The 17,934-nt window shown below is 43.5% G+C and overlaps 1 protein-coding gene across 1 annotated transcript; it reads left to right on the top strand.

Annotated features, from left to right (window-relative positions):
* The first annotated feature begins 781 nt into the window (after nt 1-781).
* SLC35A1 (solute carrier family 35 member A1) lies at nt 782-17,558 on the top strand. Its single transcript, XM_065833208.2, has 8 exons — nt 782-870; nt 4,237-4,414; nt 9,913-10,072; nt 10,455-10,607; nt 11,418-11,484; nt 14,729-14,905; nt 15,311-15,445; nt 17,011-17,558. The coding sequence occupies exons 1-8, from the start codon at nt 855-857 to the stop codon at nt 17,139-17,141; spliced, it is 1,017 nt and encodes a 338-aa protein (XP_065689280.1). The 5' UTR covers nt 782-854; the 3' UTR covers nt 17,142-17,558.
* The last annotated feature ends 376 nt before the right edge of the window (nt 17,559-17,934 follow it).

The raw sequence follows: 17,934 nt of genomic DNA, 5'->3' as shown, positions 1-17,934 counted from the left end.
AAAAAAAGGCTGATTTTCAAAATGGTTTTAGACATTCAAGATCTGCCTGGACACATCCCTGTATGATGTGCTCTGGGTGAACCTGCTTTAGCAGGTGCATTGGACTAGACATCTCCAGAGGTCCCTTCCAACCCCAGCCATTCTGTGATTCTGTGAAAGGGGAAACAACGTTCAGCTGATGCCCATTTGAACCTGAGTTTTTAAGTGGGTGACCCCTTTTTTCTCAACGCCAGGGCTTGGTGACAAAACACAATGCTGGCAGTTACCAGGCTTCAGGGTTATTTAGAGGGCAGCTCATCACAGCGCACTGGCATCCTTCGCATTTTTAGCGGGTTTGGGGTATTTTTCCTTTATTTTGTTGTTCAGGGAGCACAAGACGGGTACATAGCCATCAGGAGGTGCGCAGATTGCAGCATGTTTGACTTGAATTCCTTGAACTTCACTCAATAATTTACATGCATCGATACACTAACGAGAGTCACTCGGTGGTTTTCAGTCTGGTTAAACCACCGCTCCCTTCCCAGACCCCGAGCACCCCGTCTCCAAGCGCTCCTCACAGGTGGGCCCGAGGTGGGCGTCACGGATCCCTCGGGGCCGCTCTGAGGAACGAAGTAGCCGGACGGAGCTTATGAGGAGAAGTAAATACCCAGGTACAAGCATGTCCAGTAAGGATGCGCCTCCCGGGAGGGGGCGAGAGAGACTGTCTAGGCGAGACGGACCTCTGACTCTATGGTGAAATGAAGGGAGGCGGGGCGCTCTAGGCGGCCGCGCCGCTCTCTATGGTGTGATGGGCGGAGCGGCGGGGCACGGCGGGCGGCTCCGGCCCGGCGGTCCTGGCGCCTTCAGCCGGCACGATGTCGCCTTCGAAAGGTGAGGGCGGCGGCGCGGGTCGGTGAGAGGCATCGCGGCTCCCGGAGGGAGCAACGGCCAGGCAAGGGGGCCGGTTCCGCCCCCCACAAAGACGAAGCTCGACCGGTGGCTCCCCCGTGTTTCCCGCGCCCCGGAGGAAATGGAACTGTCTTCCCCGCCGGGGGCTGCGGTGCTGAGTGCTACCACCGCGGGCGCGGGGGGAAGGAGCTGTGAGGGGGCGCGGGGCCGGTCCGGGGAGGGGCTCTCCGCCCCGCCTTCCCGCCCCCCCCCGCTGCGCTCCCTCTCCGTGTGCCCGGCCTGGCCGGGGCTGTGATGCCGGGCGGCAGCACCGGAGCTTCTCTGGCGTGTGGTGGTCGCCGGGTGCTCCCGGGCCGGGGCTCGCTGGGCACCGGTGGCTCGCCGGCCTTTAGGGCCAGCCGCAGCCGCCTGAGGAGTGGCGGCGCCGGTTCGTGCTCTGGGGGCGTTTGAACGTGGCACAACGTTCTGGGGGCTCTGCCCGAGGCCGTGAGGCCCAGCTGGTCAGCACACACGGACACCCACCCTGCGGGTGTCCCTAAAATCGCCGCCGGCCCCTGGGATTCAGCTGGAGGGCGAGCAGAGGTGCTAGAGCCACGGCCGTGCCGGAGCCGGACACTCGGGCGAGCCGGGCGGGTTTAAAGCCTTCGGAAAGGCGACGCCTTGCACAGGGCTGCTCGACTCTCGGCAGCCAGGCTGTGGGGGACGAGGCCCCCAGAGGAGAAGGGCCCGGAGCCGGGGCTGCACCAGCGGGCGAGGCTGTGCTGAGGTGCCCGCTGGGCTGGGCAGGTGCTGGGCTTGGCCTTGGGCCGCCGTAGAGAAGAGTCCTGGCGGAGTGGTCAGATGGGCGGTGGAGATGCGTGGGAGGCTCTGCGTTTATATCCCGAGGCTTTGGGCCTGTCTGGTCCTTTTTGCTAGAAATCGGTTCATTTGAGAGGATATGCTGAAGCCAGTGAGAGAAACAAAAAGCTGATTTCAGCTCAGATCTTTTTTTTTTTTAAGCTGGTATAAGTTCAGGCTTAGCAGCAGAAGCTATGGGTGCTTGAGCTACGCTAGCCTTCTGCCCTCAGTGCTGCACTGGTGCTGGGGCAGACATGGGAGCTAGACTGGAGAAGTATTCTGGCTGAAAACTTAACTACAGATTGGTTTTAACATAACACTAGGGCAATCTAGTACAGTTACTACATTCATTATCATGTTCTGCTGCATTTGATTTACTCAAGTTTGCAAACTGTTGCCAAATTGAGTTTTGTTTGTTTTTTTTTAAGACTAGTTAACATAAGCAAGTGTTAAATGTAGTTTTAGCTCATAGAATCATAGAATGTCCTGAGTTGGAAGGGACCCACAAGGATCATCGAGGCCAACTCCTGTCCCTGCATATGACAACCCCACAGTTCACACCATGTGTCTGAGGGCGTTGTTCAGTCTCTTCTTGAACACTGTCAGGCTTGGGGCCGTGACACCTCCCTGGGGAGTCTATTCCAGTGCTCCACCACCCTCTGGGTGAAGAACCTTTTCCTAATGTCCAACCTAAACCTCCCCTGGCACCTCTTCCTGACATTCTCTTGGGTTTTGTCATTGGTCACTAAAGAGAAGAGCTCTGTGCCTGCCCCTCCTCCTCCGCTTGTGAGGAAGCTGTAGACCACAATGAGGTCTCCCCTCAGTCTCATCTTCAGTAGCACATAGGCTTAAAATCTTATGTGTAAAATATGTTGTTAATGATATGTTACTGCTGACAGAAAACATACTAGAAAACACATTTTTTGTCGAACTGGACTGGGTTAATTTTATTTTCTGGCAGTTATGCCCTTGGATTCCCACTGCCTCCCTCTCCCCAGCCCTGCCCTCAGTCCAAACTTAATTAAAAAATGGATTAAGCTTGTAAGTCTCTTTTAAGCATTGTTAGTCAAAAAAATAATTGGCTCTACCTTTTCAAAGTGGTTACTGACGTGGGTAAGATTTTTATCTGTAAGGAAGTAGCTAATTTAAGTGATTGCAGCAGCAGGAGGTATTAACCGTACCTTGCAGAAATGTTATGCAATAGAAGACATCACTGTCTTGAAAGAAAAATGAACCAAAACATTGATTGCACTGGATTCAGCAATTCATTCCCGTATTGAATGAACAAAGTTATTACAAATCTCCCTGGAGCTTATCTGTTAGCTCATAACCTAATCAGCAGAGCAACATAAACTTCTACCAATTAAACTACATTTATTTAGGATATTCAGAACACGACAGATAATGTCCCAGAAGGTGCTGCTGAATGACCAACATCCACCCGGCAGGTGCCATACGTAACAAAGAAAAATTTACCAGTTTGAGACGTGGTTTTGTGGACACCACACGTTTGCTAATGTCACATGTTGTAGGTCAGGCCTTTGTATAGAGAAGCCCCGCTTGGAGCCCCATGCTGTTCTCTTCACCGGTACGGATGCAGTCTTGTTCATTCTCTGAGGTGGGGATGAACTGGCCTGGCTTGGCCATGTCCACCTGATGGAACTCTTGAGACCTTTGTCCGCCTGATGGAACTCTGGGGCCTTAGAGGAAGGTGGCTGTATGAAAAACTGCCTTTCGCCGGAGGATCTGCAACAGGCTGACTCCCAAATCGGACAGGATCGGGCTTGGTCCAGGGCAAAACTGTTACAAGAATTGCTGTTGTTGTAGAAGGACAGGAGCATGGAAGTTAAAGGCAGTAACACAGATGATACATGATCCTTGTGTGGTTTAATTTACGTGAATAACTGCAATCTTAGTGTTTTCTAAAATAAATAATTTTTCAAGAAAGCCCTTTGTGTGAGGCCCCATCGCTGTTCTGAGCAAAATTCTCTTCTCTTACTAACTTAGGTGGAACATAATGCTGAAGGAAATATTGTCTTATTTGTTAAGATTTGCTAGATTGATTCCCTTCTTTGCTGATAGAGAACTTTTCCTCTCTGCTTTTACTAGTGTGCCAGCACTCTCTGTGTCGGACCTCAGTATACTACGTGGAGGGGATAGGCTTCTGTTTCAGAGCAAGCACTTATTGTCAGCTGAAGAGCAGGAAAGCACAGAAAGACTTTTGGATTCCTGTTAGTAAATATTAGTCTATGATTATATTTTCTAGAATGAAGGATGATTATGAGGGAAAGAGGACATCTTATTTGCAAACACTTGGATTTCCTATACAAGCTTATTTGAGAAGTGACTTGAAAATTTAACTTACATGTTTTATAGGAGGTGTTTCACAACACTGTAATTATTGTATCCTGCCACGGTAGTATTTGATACAGTCCTCCAGCTGGAGAGCATGCTGTTTCGGTTATTAAATTAAAATGAAGGGCATGCTGAGTCGTCATTGTTTTCTTTCAGAAAATGTCAGCTTACTCTTCAAGTTATACTGCCTGACAGTGATGACCCTGGTTGCTGCCACGTACACAGTTGCGTTGCGGTACACAAGGACGGTGGAGACAGAACTGTACTTCTCAACGACGGCTGTGTGCATCACTGAAGTTATCAAGCTGTTCTTGAGTGTGGGCATCTTGGCTAAGTAAGTATGGGAATGCTAATGAGTATTTTGAAAACAAATCCCGACTTCTAACCTCAGATTCTCAGATACTGAAGTACAGATACAGGTGAGAACGTGGCTGGAGAGTCATGCTGTGGAAGAGTCATTTTAGAGCTGGTTAGAACTTGTGAGTCCTCCTCAACTGAAACTGCTTTGTGAACACCACAAAGTTCAGGTGTGTCCTTTCTGCATATTTTCTGGTTTTGTGTGCTTTGGCATAGGTTCAAAATGTCAACATGGATTATCTGTGATGTTTTGGGTCTTTAAAATGTTGGGGTAGATGAAAGCTGGACTGCAAGCTGTTGTCTACTGAGTTATATAAAATTGTAATGTTCCTACTCATGAATTTTCCCAAACAATGTTACAGACATTTTGGTGCCTCTGTTAACTTGGAGAATCAAAGCCGAAAGGCTGTCTGGTCAGAAAATATTAAGAATTTCTGTAATCCCAAACTGTTGCTAAGAACTAGAACTTTAGTCCACACGTGAGCATCTGAAGTAGGAAGGCCATCAGTCTGCTTTCTTTCCTCTTGGCTTCCCTGTCCTGCATCCTTTCTTGGAAGAATCTTTATACTCCAGACTTTTCCAAAGCCCAGTTCTTGCTGTTCTGGTAGAATTTGTTCTTTCAGGGTCTCTGCTTATCTCTTTGTGGCTTTTGGTACATCAGAAGGCTGGCTGTTTTGTGCTAGAGCATCATGAAGTCACATGGTGTCCTTCAGATTTTGATCAGATCTTTTCTACTTAACATCAAAACAATATTTTATTTGCTTTAGAAATGAGACAATATTCGAATTTGGTAAGGCAACTGTGACAAACGGCCTTTCATTTAACCTTTCATTAAAATGTAATGTGTTAGAAAAGGCAAGTGTGACCGGCAGCAAATTTATGTTTTTCTTTTTATGCACCTGGGCCTTCTCGCTCTGCCAGCACAAAAAGTTGGCAGAGGCATCTGTGCTGGCGAATGGCTGTGCTGTGGTCGTGACCACGCTGTGGCCAGCGGGGATCCTGACCCACGTGCTCTCTGGAGGCTGCAACAGCCCATGGCTCTCTGTAGTGAGGGACCTGTGGGTGGCCTCACCTGGGTGTGGAACTTCTCAAATCTGTTCCTGTGCACTTGGGACCCGAGCTATTTATAGCATACCAGAGAGGCCTGGTTCAGCAGGGCAAGCAATCCGTGTTTCATTAAGGTTCAGAAATATTGTGTTCATCAAATGTACAAATGGTCTTTTTTGCTTGAAATAATTAAAAAGACAATTACTTTTAACTGAGATGTCTGTTATGCTTTGAGAGCAGCCCTGCACAGCCAAGAACCCATGTGGCCCATTGTCCTCCCTTTTACAGGAGTCAGCAGGGGATGCCTGGAGCAATAGGGTGGGCACTACCAGAAGTGTGTGTATTTTCCAGCCTGGAGACTGGTGCTCACTGTGGCTGTAGCCCCTGACAATCCTGTCCTCGCCGGGATTATCCAGTTTCTTTTTGAACTGTTAATCCCTGCTGTACCTGTGAAATTACTTCTGCAGTATACTTACATGGTATATGAAAAAGTACTTTTTAATAAATACTTCATCTAGCAGTTTCACTGGATTCTGTCTCCTTGTGTTGGCAGACATCATGAACAATCTTTTCCCCTTCACTTTTATTTTCATATCTCTACAGATTTGTATTGTGTTTTCATCACTCATGTATTTTCTAAGCTGGGAGTCCTTGACTCATTTTTCTGTGATCGTCCTCGTACCCATCTCCACAGCATTACCAGGATTGTTACATCCCTTTTGAAACAGGATCCACTGCCGCATGCAGCGTTCAGGGTATGACCATGCCGTGGCATTAGGCAGAGGGGTGAAGGTGCTTTCTGTCTTGGTCTCGGTTCCTTTCCTAAGGATTCCTAATGTTCTGCTCATTTCTCTGAACACAACTGAGCCTTGAGCTAGGTCTTTCAGCTGCTTGCATCTTTTCCAAAATACCCATAACTCGTTTAGAGATGGTTGTGGTGTTTTGTTGTTGTAATTTCCTGTGATTCTACCTCATTTATTGACAGCTGAGTTTTATTTCCCAATTAAAATGGGATGTATCTGACTTGATGAGCTTTTTGACGGTTACAATATCTATTCTGATCTGGTCAGCTAGTGGGTTTTTTTCCTCCCTAGTTGAGAGGTGAGGACCAACAGACACTATTCGTCAGGCTGTGCTCACCTCCTCTTGGTAGGGTGTCTTGCTTGTGGATCTGGACGCCTTCTTTTGTTGTCCAGATAACTGAGCTATTTCTCAGGTGGCAAAAGATCCAGTGAATTCTACTCAGTGTAGTGAGAGACTCTTCAACTATTGAAAGTTTTCAATATCGCATATAATTGAGTATAATCAGCAGAATTTGCCAGTTTTCTAGTGATCTTCCATTTTAGATAGCTTAAAAATATGCCAAACAACATAAATTCCAGCATAGTTTCTGGCAGAATCTCCTTGACAGCTTCCTCTGGTTTTAAAGTCCTATTTGTCTCATCCAAGGCAAGATGACTTGGTAGTTTAATAACCAGTTAAAAGATAGAATACAGTCTGTTGTTTTTTCTGTACAGCGAGATGTTTTTGGGTGCCTTTTTGAAACAGCCAGCGTTGATTACTACAATGTACAGGATACTGGAGTATGACTCGTGTTGTTCCGGCTGCAGAATTTGTTTTCTTACACATCTACTCTGTGCCTTTGCTGCGTTTACTTTTAAGTTGTCTCCCGGAAGGCACATTGAATGGATGAATGCCAAAAGATTGTCTTTCAAGAGGGAAGTTTATGATAGTTTAAGCTGTGTTAATTATATACTCAACAGAACTCTCAACTTCTTATATTTATTTAAAGTCTATTTGACCATCTGGTAAGTACGTTGTCTACATTTTTAGGTGGTACATAATTTCCTAGCAATGGATGAAGAAAAGTAAAGCTGATTTGCAAACTCTGGTTTTAACTTCAGCTTTTCTAACAAATGCAATGTTTCTGTTGCAGAACTGGTTGTCGTTAGCATCTGTCACCTATTCAGACCTATGAAGAAAACAGATTATGTTTTTAAAGTCAAATCTAGATCAACATCAAGAATGCTGAATTCAGGCTAGATCAGTTTTTATTTTCTTATTTGATTATGCGGTGTACATCTTTGGGCACCTTATTTTGCATTGTCAGCTTTACACAGAGGCTTGTTTTAAATTATTTTTTGTGTAGATTTAAATCTGTCTCCACATGATCTTTGTACTGTATCCAACTTAGAGATTCTTGATAAGTGCATGCTTCAGAAAGCACACCCGCTGCATAGATGAACTGTTAGATATTTCATCTTCTTGTTCTCAAAAACTAAAGTGGAGATGGTGCTTACTGGACATCTGTCATTCTTTGTTGCTGAAATTTCACGCTAGAAGTCAAAGTAGACAGAAACTACTATTACTGCTGTGATATGACTTTAAATGTGTGATCAGCAATTAATAATTCAATGAGCATGGTCTGGAACAGAAGCAGGTATAGCTTAAATACTATTTTCTTGTTTGACAGCCCACCTTAGTATTGATAAATAGAAGCAGCCATTACTGTGTGGTGTATTTTTACTTATTCTCATAGAGTAGAACTGTATTACATTTTATTTGCAGACGTTAAATAGTCTTTAGTCCAGCCTTAGTCCAGCTTTACTTGGGTATTACCAGGAGCTCTAGGATTTCTTGTACATCTTATCTCCCAATGCTCGGCAATATAATAAATACATTGTAGAATAAGTAAACGAACAGTTTTCCCTGTAATGTCAATGACTCATAACATTTTACGCAGTTTCTGTGTCTCGTGTCATTAACCACGGTGAGCTGTAGCATGAAATCTTCCCCTTCATTGTATTGCAAACTTCACTTTAAGTGCTACATGTCTACAGATTTTCATGTCAATGGTTGTTCCTTGTGGCTAGATGGGTCTTGCAAAAGACACCTGTGTGACGTGCTCGGTGTCACCGAGTCTGTCCCAAGCAAAGAATCCCCTGAAGTTAGGAAAGAACTTCACATGTGACCTCACTTGTACAGCAGGAGTGTGGGAAACCAGGCTCACCTCTGTTTGGTAACTGTACTGCTCCAATACTGGTTTTTCATGTTTGCTCTTTGTGTTATGGGAAAATTACAGAAAGAATCCCTTGCAGCTGCCTGTGTAAAGACAGCTCTCACCACAAAAGAGGGAGAAAAGGAGTCAAGCAAGGAGGAAGGCAAGGGAGGAGAGAAACTTGGATAGAAGGATCATGAGATGGTAGAGTCCATACTTTTCAGAGAGGAAGAGTCTAAGAACCTGGAGCGTGGAGTCGGGGGTTGATCTGGAATATGCAGGAACAAGGTGTTTAATGAAGGAGCCTGGGGCATAGAGAAATTGCTCATTTTGCATAATAAGAGTTTGGGGCAGGTAGATTTCCTATTAATAAGTATTGACATATTTGTAAAAAAGAAGTTGGGACCTGAGTGAAATATGGGGAATTGGGCTTCTGGGGCACTGAGGAGAATGTGAGCCATTCTTTCCTATGTGTGTGTGAGGGAAGCAAAAGGAGTGTTCAACTCAAGAGCAATACAGGATGCAAGTAGAGAGGCCTGTGGGAGCAGGCAGGAGTGATTTTTGGATGTTGGTATTTGTCAGTGGCCAAGAAAGAGAAGAATGGAAAAGAGCGAACATGGGACTGGAGGAGCGCTGGGAAGGGAACTGGAGGACTTGAGCAGCAGCGACAAGTAAGCGAGAAATGTCAGGTTGATGTACGAATGATAAGGGAGAGCTAGCAATGCAGAGGTCAGCTGTGATAAGCTGAGGAGCAAACCGCAAATGGGGACGGCAACAAGAAGCAGCATGTTCTTCGCCGTTGCCTGCTCTTACACACACTGTAATTATGTGAAGGAGATATGTGAAGGTGCGAGGCAACAGGGAGCCACCACACGTCCTGTCAGACTTCTTCACATGTCTGCTGGTGCTGGCCCAGCATCTCCTGCAGCACAGGAGAGAAGAGGAACCCAGGGGTGGCTGAGGAATAAGAAGTGTTTACAGCTCAGTAGTTCACAAGGATATAATTTTTTTTTAATGTACTGTGAGTCCCAGTTTAAAGGGGATCTGGAAAATCACAGTATTTGACATCACACACAAATATTAATAGCAAAAAAAAAAAAAAAGGCAGGCGAACATGAGAACAGCCTTCTGTTCCATTGCCTATATACTTAGCAACTTATTCCACTGGTTACAGTGTTCATGGTTCTTGTTTAATTTATTGCACATTAATGCATCTAACCTGATTTCAAAATGTCTTCTTCACCTTCAGGGACTGAACTTGTTGATAAACCTCACTGTTTTTCTGAGTGAATTTTTCTGTAATGAGCAGAATGTACAACTGATTGTTGAGAACAAATTTTCAGCCTTCCCAAAGGATTCATTGATTTGATTTCTGTTTTCAAATATCAGTTTAAGAGAGCGCTCAGTTATATTAATATTTTATTTTGCAGAGAAACTGGAAGTCTGGCAAGGCTAATAATGTCTTTAAAAGAAAATGTATTTGGAAGTCCTACAGAATTGCTAAAATTAAGTGTTCCATCCTTGGTGTATGCTCTCCAAAACAATATGGCATTTGTGGCTCTTAGCAACTTGGATGCAGCGGTTTACCAGGTAATAGTGTTTTTGTCAGTAACTCATCTGTGGATATATTTCTCTGTACTGTTCCATGTGGCATGTGTACCAGGGTGTCTGTCTGCCTAGCACAGGGTACTCTCTTCAGCTTTAGTGTTGTAACAAAGCATTGCTTGGCTTCTATTGAGAGCGTGTGCTCTGTTGGAGAGCTCTGGTTTTCTGAGCTAACCCACTCACTGCTGGCGTCACTTCAAATTCACATTGTTGCAGTTGGCAATGGTACGAAACCCCAAGGATCTGTAGGAAATCAATGAATATAGAAGTTAATTTGTCACTCTGTAGTTGAGTTTTCTATTTTATTTTCTTGGGTTTGGAGGAGTTTATAAAACCACATCCCTTGTGGTGTTCCCGTCTTCTTTAGGTGACATACCAGCTGAAGATCCCTTGTACAGCTTTATGTACAGTCCTAATGCTAAACCGTACCCTCAGTAAGCTGCAGTGGTTCTCTGTCTTCATGCTGTGTGGTGGCGTTACCCTTGTTCAGTGGAAGCCTGCTCAGGCTACAAAAGTACAGGTGAGAGTTTACATTTTGTCACTTCACCATGAAGAATAAACTTAATTGCCTTATATTTTGTATTTCACTTCACAGCAGCTGGGGCTAAGGCAAGGTCTCTCACATTCCACACAGCAGTACCTGTTTCCTATTTCCAGTTGCTCCATGTACAGCATAAATGCTTGTTGGATCGTTCACTTTCACATTTCTTGTGTACCAGTTCAGGCAGGCTTGCGGAATTGCTCCAGTCTCACTTGTTGGAAAGGCACCTGATTGCTGCAATTAGTATAAATTACCACAGTCATCATAATCGGTGTAATGCACCATCATAGGAGTATCTGAGTAATAATGTTTCCAGCAGTTGGCCCTGGTATCATTGTAATCATTGGAGCAGAGAACTTGGAATTGAAGCACTTGGCGGAATTAGGAGTGAAACTCTAATGCTTTGTGGGTATGACATTTAAACACACCCTGCAGAGACACTGACCTAATCCCACTCCAGGAAGCAACAACTGTCTTCTGTTGCTTAGGTCTTAGTTGCTGATCGGGGGCTTTAGTGGGAAAGGCAGGTCACACAGCTGGGACAACTGGCCACAGCTGAGCAGAGGGTGTCTCTGAGCACTGCAGGGGTTGGTAAGAGCGCACACCGACAGTGAAACCCCACGCAGCTACACCGAGCTAATCCGAAGGGCAGCTCTAGCTAAGCAAGTACATCTTACACTGTAATCAAATGCTAGTAATTTTGCTGTACTTAATGAAGTAGCTGTGGAATTGATTACTGTAAATTACTGAAGTGTTGCGTCCTTTTTAAAATGCCGGTTGATGTTGCAGGTGGAGCAGAATCCATGGCTAGGGTTTGGAGCGATTGCTGTTGCTGTATTATGTTCAGGATTTGCAGGTATAGTATTATTTCTGTACGCAGGTTGCATGAAAAGAATTGGAGAACTCATGATGTTTAAAACAGAACTCTCTATGTTACTTGTCTTCCTTGGTTAGAAGATAAAGTGCTTTAGCCCCTCTGCCCATAATTACCTTCTACTTGCAGTAATTATGACAGATTCATGACACAATTACTCCAGATGTCAAGCACAATACTGTTGGTTTTATATGATGCAGCTTAGAAGGCTGGTTTGCAAGTGGAAGTGTCTCTTTCAGATACGTGGAACAATACTGTGGGGAACATCCATAATTACTCACTGAGTACAATTAGTTAATGTACCTCACTTTTATGAAGTTGGCTTTACAGTAAATAGCTCCCTTATGGTGGTCATATGTAGTACTTGCATTTTTTTATCAGGGGAACTGAGCTCCTTGCTCAATACTTGTGCTAGCTAAGCCCCAAAATACACATTGATGTAGTCCTGTAGGTGGGAAAGCTGAGATGCAGAGGGAGCATAAGCAAGGCAGAGAGGAACATGAGTAGTAGGAGGCCTAGACAAACTCCAGGAAGGAATTTTTTTTAGGTGGTGTTCATTTGATGTTTCATTATTGGGGTTTGGTTTTGTGGTTTGTTGTGGTTTTTGTGTCTTTTTGGGGGGTTGGTTGGTTGGTTTGTTTTTCAAGCAGCATTTTCCCTCAGAGTAGTTTTTCCCTGGCTTCTGCAGAAAGAGACTAGAACTGGAGGACAGTGAGCCGGTTCTAAGAAATAAGGAAGTACAAATTCCTATATAATTTGAAATTTGGCTTGTGAGGGGGGCATGTTCCCCTGGCTGTAAACTGGATTCTTCCCCCTCCCTCTGTAAGGAGACATGGTACTATACTATCACACACCTGTAGAATCATACAATCCTGCAAGAACAATCTTGTGCTGTGCATACATGCTTGTTACTCTTGGAAAACATTCTGGCTGGCAGGGGGGAGAAGGAGGAGGATGTCCTTTTTGTTCGGTGTCTTTTCAGTGAAGTGGGTGCTTTGAAGCAGAAGTACTATTACAAATAAGACTGTAGAGCTCAGTCAGCTTTTTCTGGAAGGTTATAAATTTACTTATTTCAGCAGATGCTCCCAAGCCATGACACCAAATAGAGCATTCACAGTAGAAGCCTTCAGAGTCTCCTAAAGCTCTCTGGCTTTCTCCGATAACGTGGGGAGACAGCTGTGCTTCTAAAGGTCTGCAGATTCAGACCACTGAACAGGCTGATGCGGGCAGCTCTGGAGGATTTAAACACATAGGACTGCAAAAGGATTGCAGCTTGGGTGTTTCCTCACTGACAGCTGTAGCTTTGGAGCAGCTGGGAGGACACAGTATTTAATCTGTGGAGCTCCTTGTGCCCTTGGCGCTTTACACGTTGAAAATATAAATCCCATTCAAACTCCTTTCCTCTTCTTCCTTTCCCCACCCACATCAAGGATTTATTTTGGCATCAAACCTTCAGTTTCTGCACTTACTGTTAAATGTTTTCTTTTATTCCAACAAAATAAAAAAATTATGTGGTTTTGTCCCTTGGACTTAGAAAAAAAGTTTTTTGCTTCAAACTGCTGATCATGTGATAATTTCCAAGTATCAAGGGGCTCAACAATGCTTATAAAAGCATTGGACAAATATACAATGGCACATTTTTTGTGACTTGAAACAATACTGAAGAGTAATTTCTCCTAAGTAGCACCCTTTCTTCCTTTCATCCTGCCTAGTGGAGTGATTTTTATGCATTTCAGGAATCTGAAAGCGTAATGTCATTGCCTTACTTGTTTTATAACAAGTTATAAAGTTTACAAGTATGCTTCATGCTCAGGGCAGATTTCTAGTACATTAATTACATGTGGTTGTGCTGTGTGGGTCTTCTCAGCAGGCAGAAAACTTGAAGTTGATTACTGTGGGTTCTTTTAAGCACTGCAGTCATCAACAAGAGTAGTTCTTTGTTGTTGCTGTTTAGACTTTATCTCATATGAATATACATGTTTAAAAACAAACAAGGAAACATGGCATTATTATTTGAGCTCCTGAAAAATAAGTATGCTCTCTAATTTATTCACCACAAATACGCCATATACTGAATGAAATTATAAATCGCGTTTTTCATTAATAAAAAAAGTAGCAAGACTTTCCCCGGAGGTAACTCTGTGATTTCAGGAGGTGGAGTAGGAGGTGGAGTATGTGCCTGGGGCTTCTAAGCCACAGGTTTTTGTGCTGTCTTTGTCAGTTCCCTTTACTTTTCTTGTATTGTATGGAATATCATGGATTACATTAATCAACAATAAGCATTTAGTCAGTAGGACTCACACCAGAAAGTCATAGAAGCGGCTGAGAAGGTCTGAGTCCTGCAAACTGGTTTGTATTTTGGAACTCAGGGGAAATTCCAGAGATTAGCAGAGTCCTGGTATGGGAGCAATGGTTACAAAGGCAGCTCGTGATGCTTTTGTCAAATGTCAGCCTTTTAGTCTGACATACACCTCCCAAGTAGAATAATTAAATTTGGAGAATTTCAGTAATGCAGAGCATAAAAATAATGCTCATCAGCATGGTGCTGTGAACAGGAGCTTTAGATTAACGTGAATTCCATTGCCTCAAAACCAATCTGTAGTTTCAGTCAGCAGAAGGCATTGGTTTTGATTTGCTCTGGCAGTCCCTTGAAGCTGTGGTTTCAGAATGTCACCACCCTGCCAAGTACTCTGCAAGCATGAGGCTTCCGAGGAATTTTCAGTCTCAGTACTGAAAGTCCCACCCCTGTTTTTAATTTTTTAATGCTAAGTATCCCAATGGAGGAAAAAACAAAAAAAACCCCTTCGACGTCATACTCAAATACATAAATACTGTCCTGGGGATAAAATAGCAGGTGCCAATGTGAAATGGTGTTTTTCTGGTGTAGAATTGTAAAGAAACTCTGCTGGAGAGAAGCCTGGCAAATCAAACAGAAATTAGTAGTTTCATTTGTCAATGAGGTTAATTGTTAAAATAACTGTAAAGAGAAATAGAATAATTTTTGATGTTATATAGCCAATAAAGTGATCATGTACTGGAAGATGCAGATTAGCAGGATGTATTTTTAAGCCCTTCTGCATTGGGAGCTTCTGTGAAACTTAAGTCTGTAGGACAAGATGATTTCAGTAGTCTTGTCTGGCTTTAAAACACGATAAACCACAAATCATTAAGGATGACACTTCATCTCACTGAAAACCTTTTTTTTTTCTTTTTTTTTTTTTTTTAGGTGTTTATTTTGAGAAGGTCTTAAAGAGTTCAGATACTTCCTTGTGGGTGAGGAATATTCAGATGTACTTATCTGGGATTGTGGTGACTTTATTTGGTGTGTACATGTCAGACGGAGCCCAAGTTCTTGAGAAAGGGTTTTTCTATGGCTATACATACTACGTCTGGTTTGTCATCTGTAAGTATCTTGTGGTTTAAGGGTCTTATTACCTCGTTTTGCCTTTGTAACTATGATATAACTGGTTGCATGAAGCTACAAATTCAGTCTGACCCACTGTTACTTACTGTGTTTTGAGGTTTGGGTTTTTTTTAAGTATCATTATCTTGGAAATTACTGACTTGTTCAATTTAAAATTGTGCTGAAATAGCAGTCTAAATGACTGAGAAGTGAGTAGATCACCTTTAAATGAGTCGTATCTGATGATTAGATGCCATGTAGCCATCCCGTTTTGCTGAATGTTACATTAAATCACCAATTAGGATTAACACAGCCCAAACAAGGAACACCAGTGGAGTAAAATGCATCATTTCAGGAGTAACCTGCTGTGCCTTCACTAACAGAAGCATGTTACCTGCTTTCCAGTTCTTGCCAGCGTAGGTGGCCTCTACACTTCGGTTGTCGTGAAGTACACAGATAACATTATGAAAGGCTTTTCTGCAGCAGCAGCCATTGTTCTCTCTACTGTGGCATCAGTCATCCTCTTTGGCCTCCAGATCAGTAAGTGCCTTTTTGCCCTTTGATTTGACTGTACCCGGATGTTTCCATCCTGGCCAGCAGGCTGTATGCAGTTCCTATGTGTGCATCATCTTTGCATTTTTCTGGTTTTAACTGCGGGCCTCCTGTGCGCTCATGTGTAATTTGTGTTACCTAAGGTGCCTGATGATCGTGTGCTTTCAGAGGTGTTCGTGGGTTGCTCTTTCAGAGTCATCCTACAACCTCAAATGGAAAAGTTCTTCCTCATTTAAACAGCTTCGGAGTTTATATGGCTTTATTCCTGAATCACCTTCTGATGCAGTTAGGTGTTTACCTGAGACGTTGATGAGTTATCATTCCTTGTTGGTTTTAGTACAGCCAGTGCCAAATGAATTCCTCAGCTCTTCCTGCAAGGGCTTTGCCACGTCCCCACAAAGTTACACCCACTACTGCATTAACTTTTACCTTCCCTATTTGCTGTTGGCAACACCACTGAAGAGTGAGTCAAACAGCAGCTGGGGTCATGACTGATGTGGGGAATATTTTTGAGGGGAAACAACAGATTTCTTTGGGCTGTTCTGCAGCTGCAAAGGATTTTCTCCCTGGTCAGTTCTGTGTCTAGTACTGTACCCAGTAGTTCCTGCTCAGTCCTTTACTGGTTAGTTTGGGGTATTTTTTACTCTCCCACTGTAATCCAGAGATGGTATGGTGTGATGGGGGAAAAGCTAGCTGTCTGATGTGGCATAATAGGACAAGGGGACATGGGCTTAAACTCTGCCAGGGGAAGTTTAGGCTGGATATTAGGACGAAGTTCTTTACGGAGAGAGTGATCAGGCATTGGAATGGCCTGCCCAGGGAGGTGGTGGACTCACCGTCCCTGGAGGTTTTTAAACTGAGATTGGACATGGCTCTTAGTGCCATGACCTAGTAAATGGGCTGAAGTTGGACCAAGGGTTGGACTTGATGATCTCTGAGGTCTTTTCCAACCTAGCCAATTCTGTGATTCTGTGTGATAAGTGAGATGAAACATAAAGTTTGCTTAAGGGGAAAGTAATCAGTGTCTGGCTGAAAAAGAACACCTGAAGTGATGAAAAGCACTAGTTTAAAAACTCACTTGGGCGGAACGTTTTCTTGATACTTAAATCGAATCTGCACTGGTGATCTTTCTGTGAAAGCCTCATTAACAGTGTTTCTTAACCCAGTCTAGGGGAGGAAAGGCAAACAAAGTGTCTTGCCACAGGCTACTTCATCCTGTCCACTGTGTCTTTAGCATTGTTTATTGTAAAGTCAGCCTGTCAGATGGCATCTGGAGCAACAGGAGATGTCTCACGCTTGCTTTTCTGATCATCACCACGTTCTTGCTCATCTGAGACCAACTGAAATGGTGTGGGGAGTGTAAACACTCAAGAGTTCTCAGTGTCAGAGGATAATTCTACATTCTGTGAATTATTAGCAGCTTGTTGTCCTGTTTAGTTTTGAGTAACTTTAATACTGCCATTCAGATATCATAATTACTTACACAGCTTAGTCTTCTGAAGGTTTCTTCTTACATGGAGGTGTTTAAATAAGCTATTTTTGTCTACTTTCAGCTGTTACCTTCTCCCTGGGTGCTCTCCTGGTGTGTGTTTCTATTTACCTTTATGGATTACCTCGACAAGACACCACAAAACTCCAGCCGTCAGAGACTAAGAGCTCAAAAGAGAGACTTGCTACTGTGTGACATTGCCCATAAAAATGGACAGATAAGAGAAAAAATGGACTTCAAAAGAACCTGCATTTTTTAAAAATTAGCCTTAAGCTAGTCATGAAACTGTTTAAGTGGGATAGACTAAAAGCAGAAGTTAGTTCTGTTTTACATGTGAAGTTTCCAGTGGCTGAGGCTGCGTTACGTCCGAAGAGCTGGATGGGTATTTTACTGAAGGTGTTCTTCATTCACGTTGGACAATGAAGAGTCTCATTTAGAAGGAAAGCAGAATGAAGGAACTGAACATTTAATTGTATATAATGTATATAATGGAGGGAAATTGGTTCTTTGTGTATTTGATAAACTGTCTCTTGCCCTTTGAGGACAGAAATGTTTAAAAGCTTCATAAAAATACATTAAAAAGAGCAATTACTGCCAACATTTTCTCTTAAACTAGTTGGCAATTGCAGATCGATTAATGACAGGAAAAGTTTCTCTTCTAGGTGATGCATATGAGACGAACAGAGTACTTCTCCCATGTTTTTATGTTGAATGAATAGTATTTTTTTTCCCTCCATGCAGTCACTGTGTCCTGACACAACTCCACTAGGAGTAACCATGCTTCAGGCATCACTTACCTAAAAGTCATTAGAAGCAACACTTGCTCTTTTGGTTACAAAGTCGGAATGAAAGACGGGTGTTTCTCTTAAGTTGCAGACTTTCTTTCACTTTTCAAGTGTTTTATACCTGCTGTAGCTGGTAGACTGATCCTCTAGTCTATGTTGTCAAACCCCAGTTGTATGGATGAAGGTTCATATGTTTTCTTGTG

This window comes from Patagioenas fasciata, chromosome 3 (assembly GCF_037038585.1).
Source record: "Patagioenas fasciata isolate bPatFas1 chromosome 3, bPatFas1.hap1, whole genome shotgun sequence".
NCBI classification, from domain to species: domain Eukaryota; kingdom Metazoa; phylum Chordata; class Aves; order Columbiformes; family Columbidae; genus Patagioenas; species Patagioenas fasciata.
Note: the sequence above shows the minus strand (reverse complement) of the source record. Positions and strands in the feature narration are given on the sequence as shown.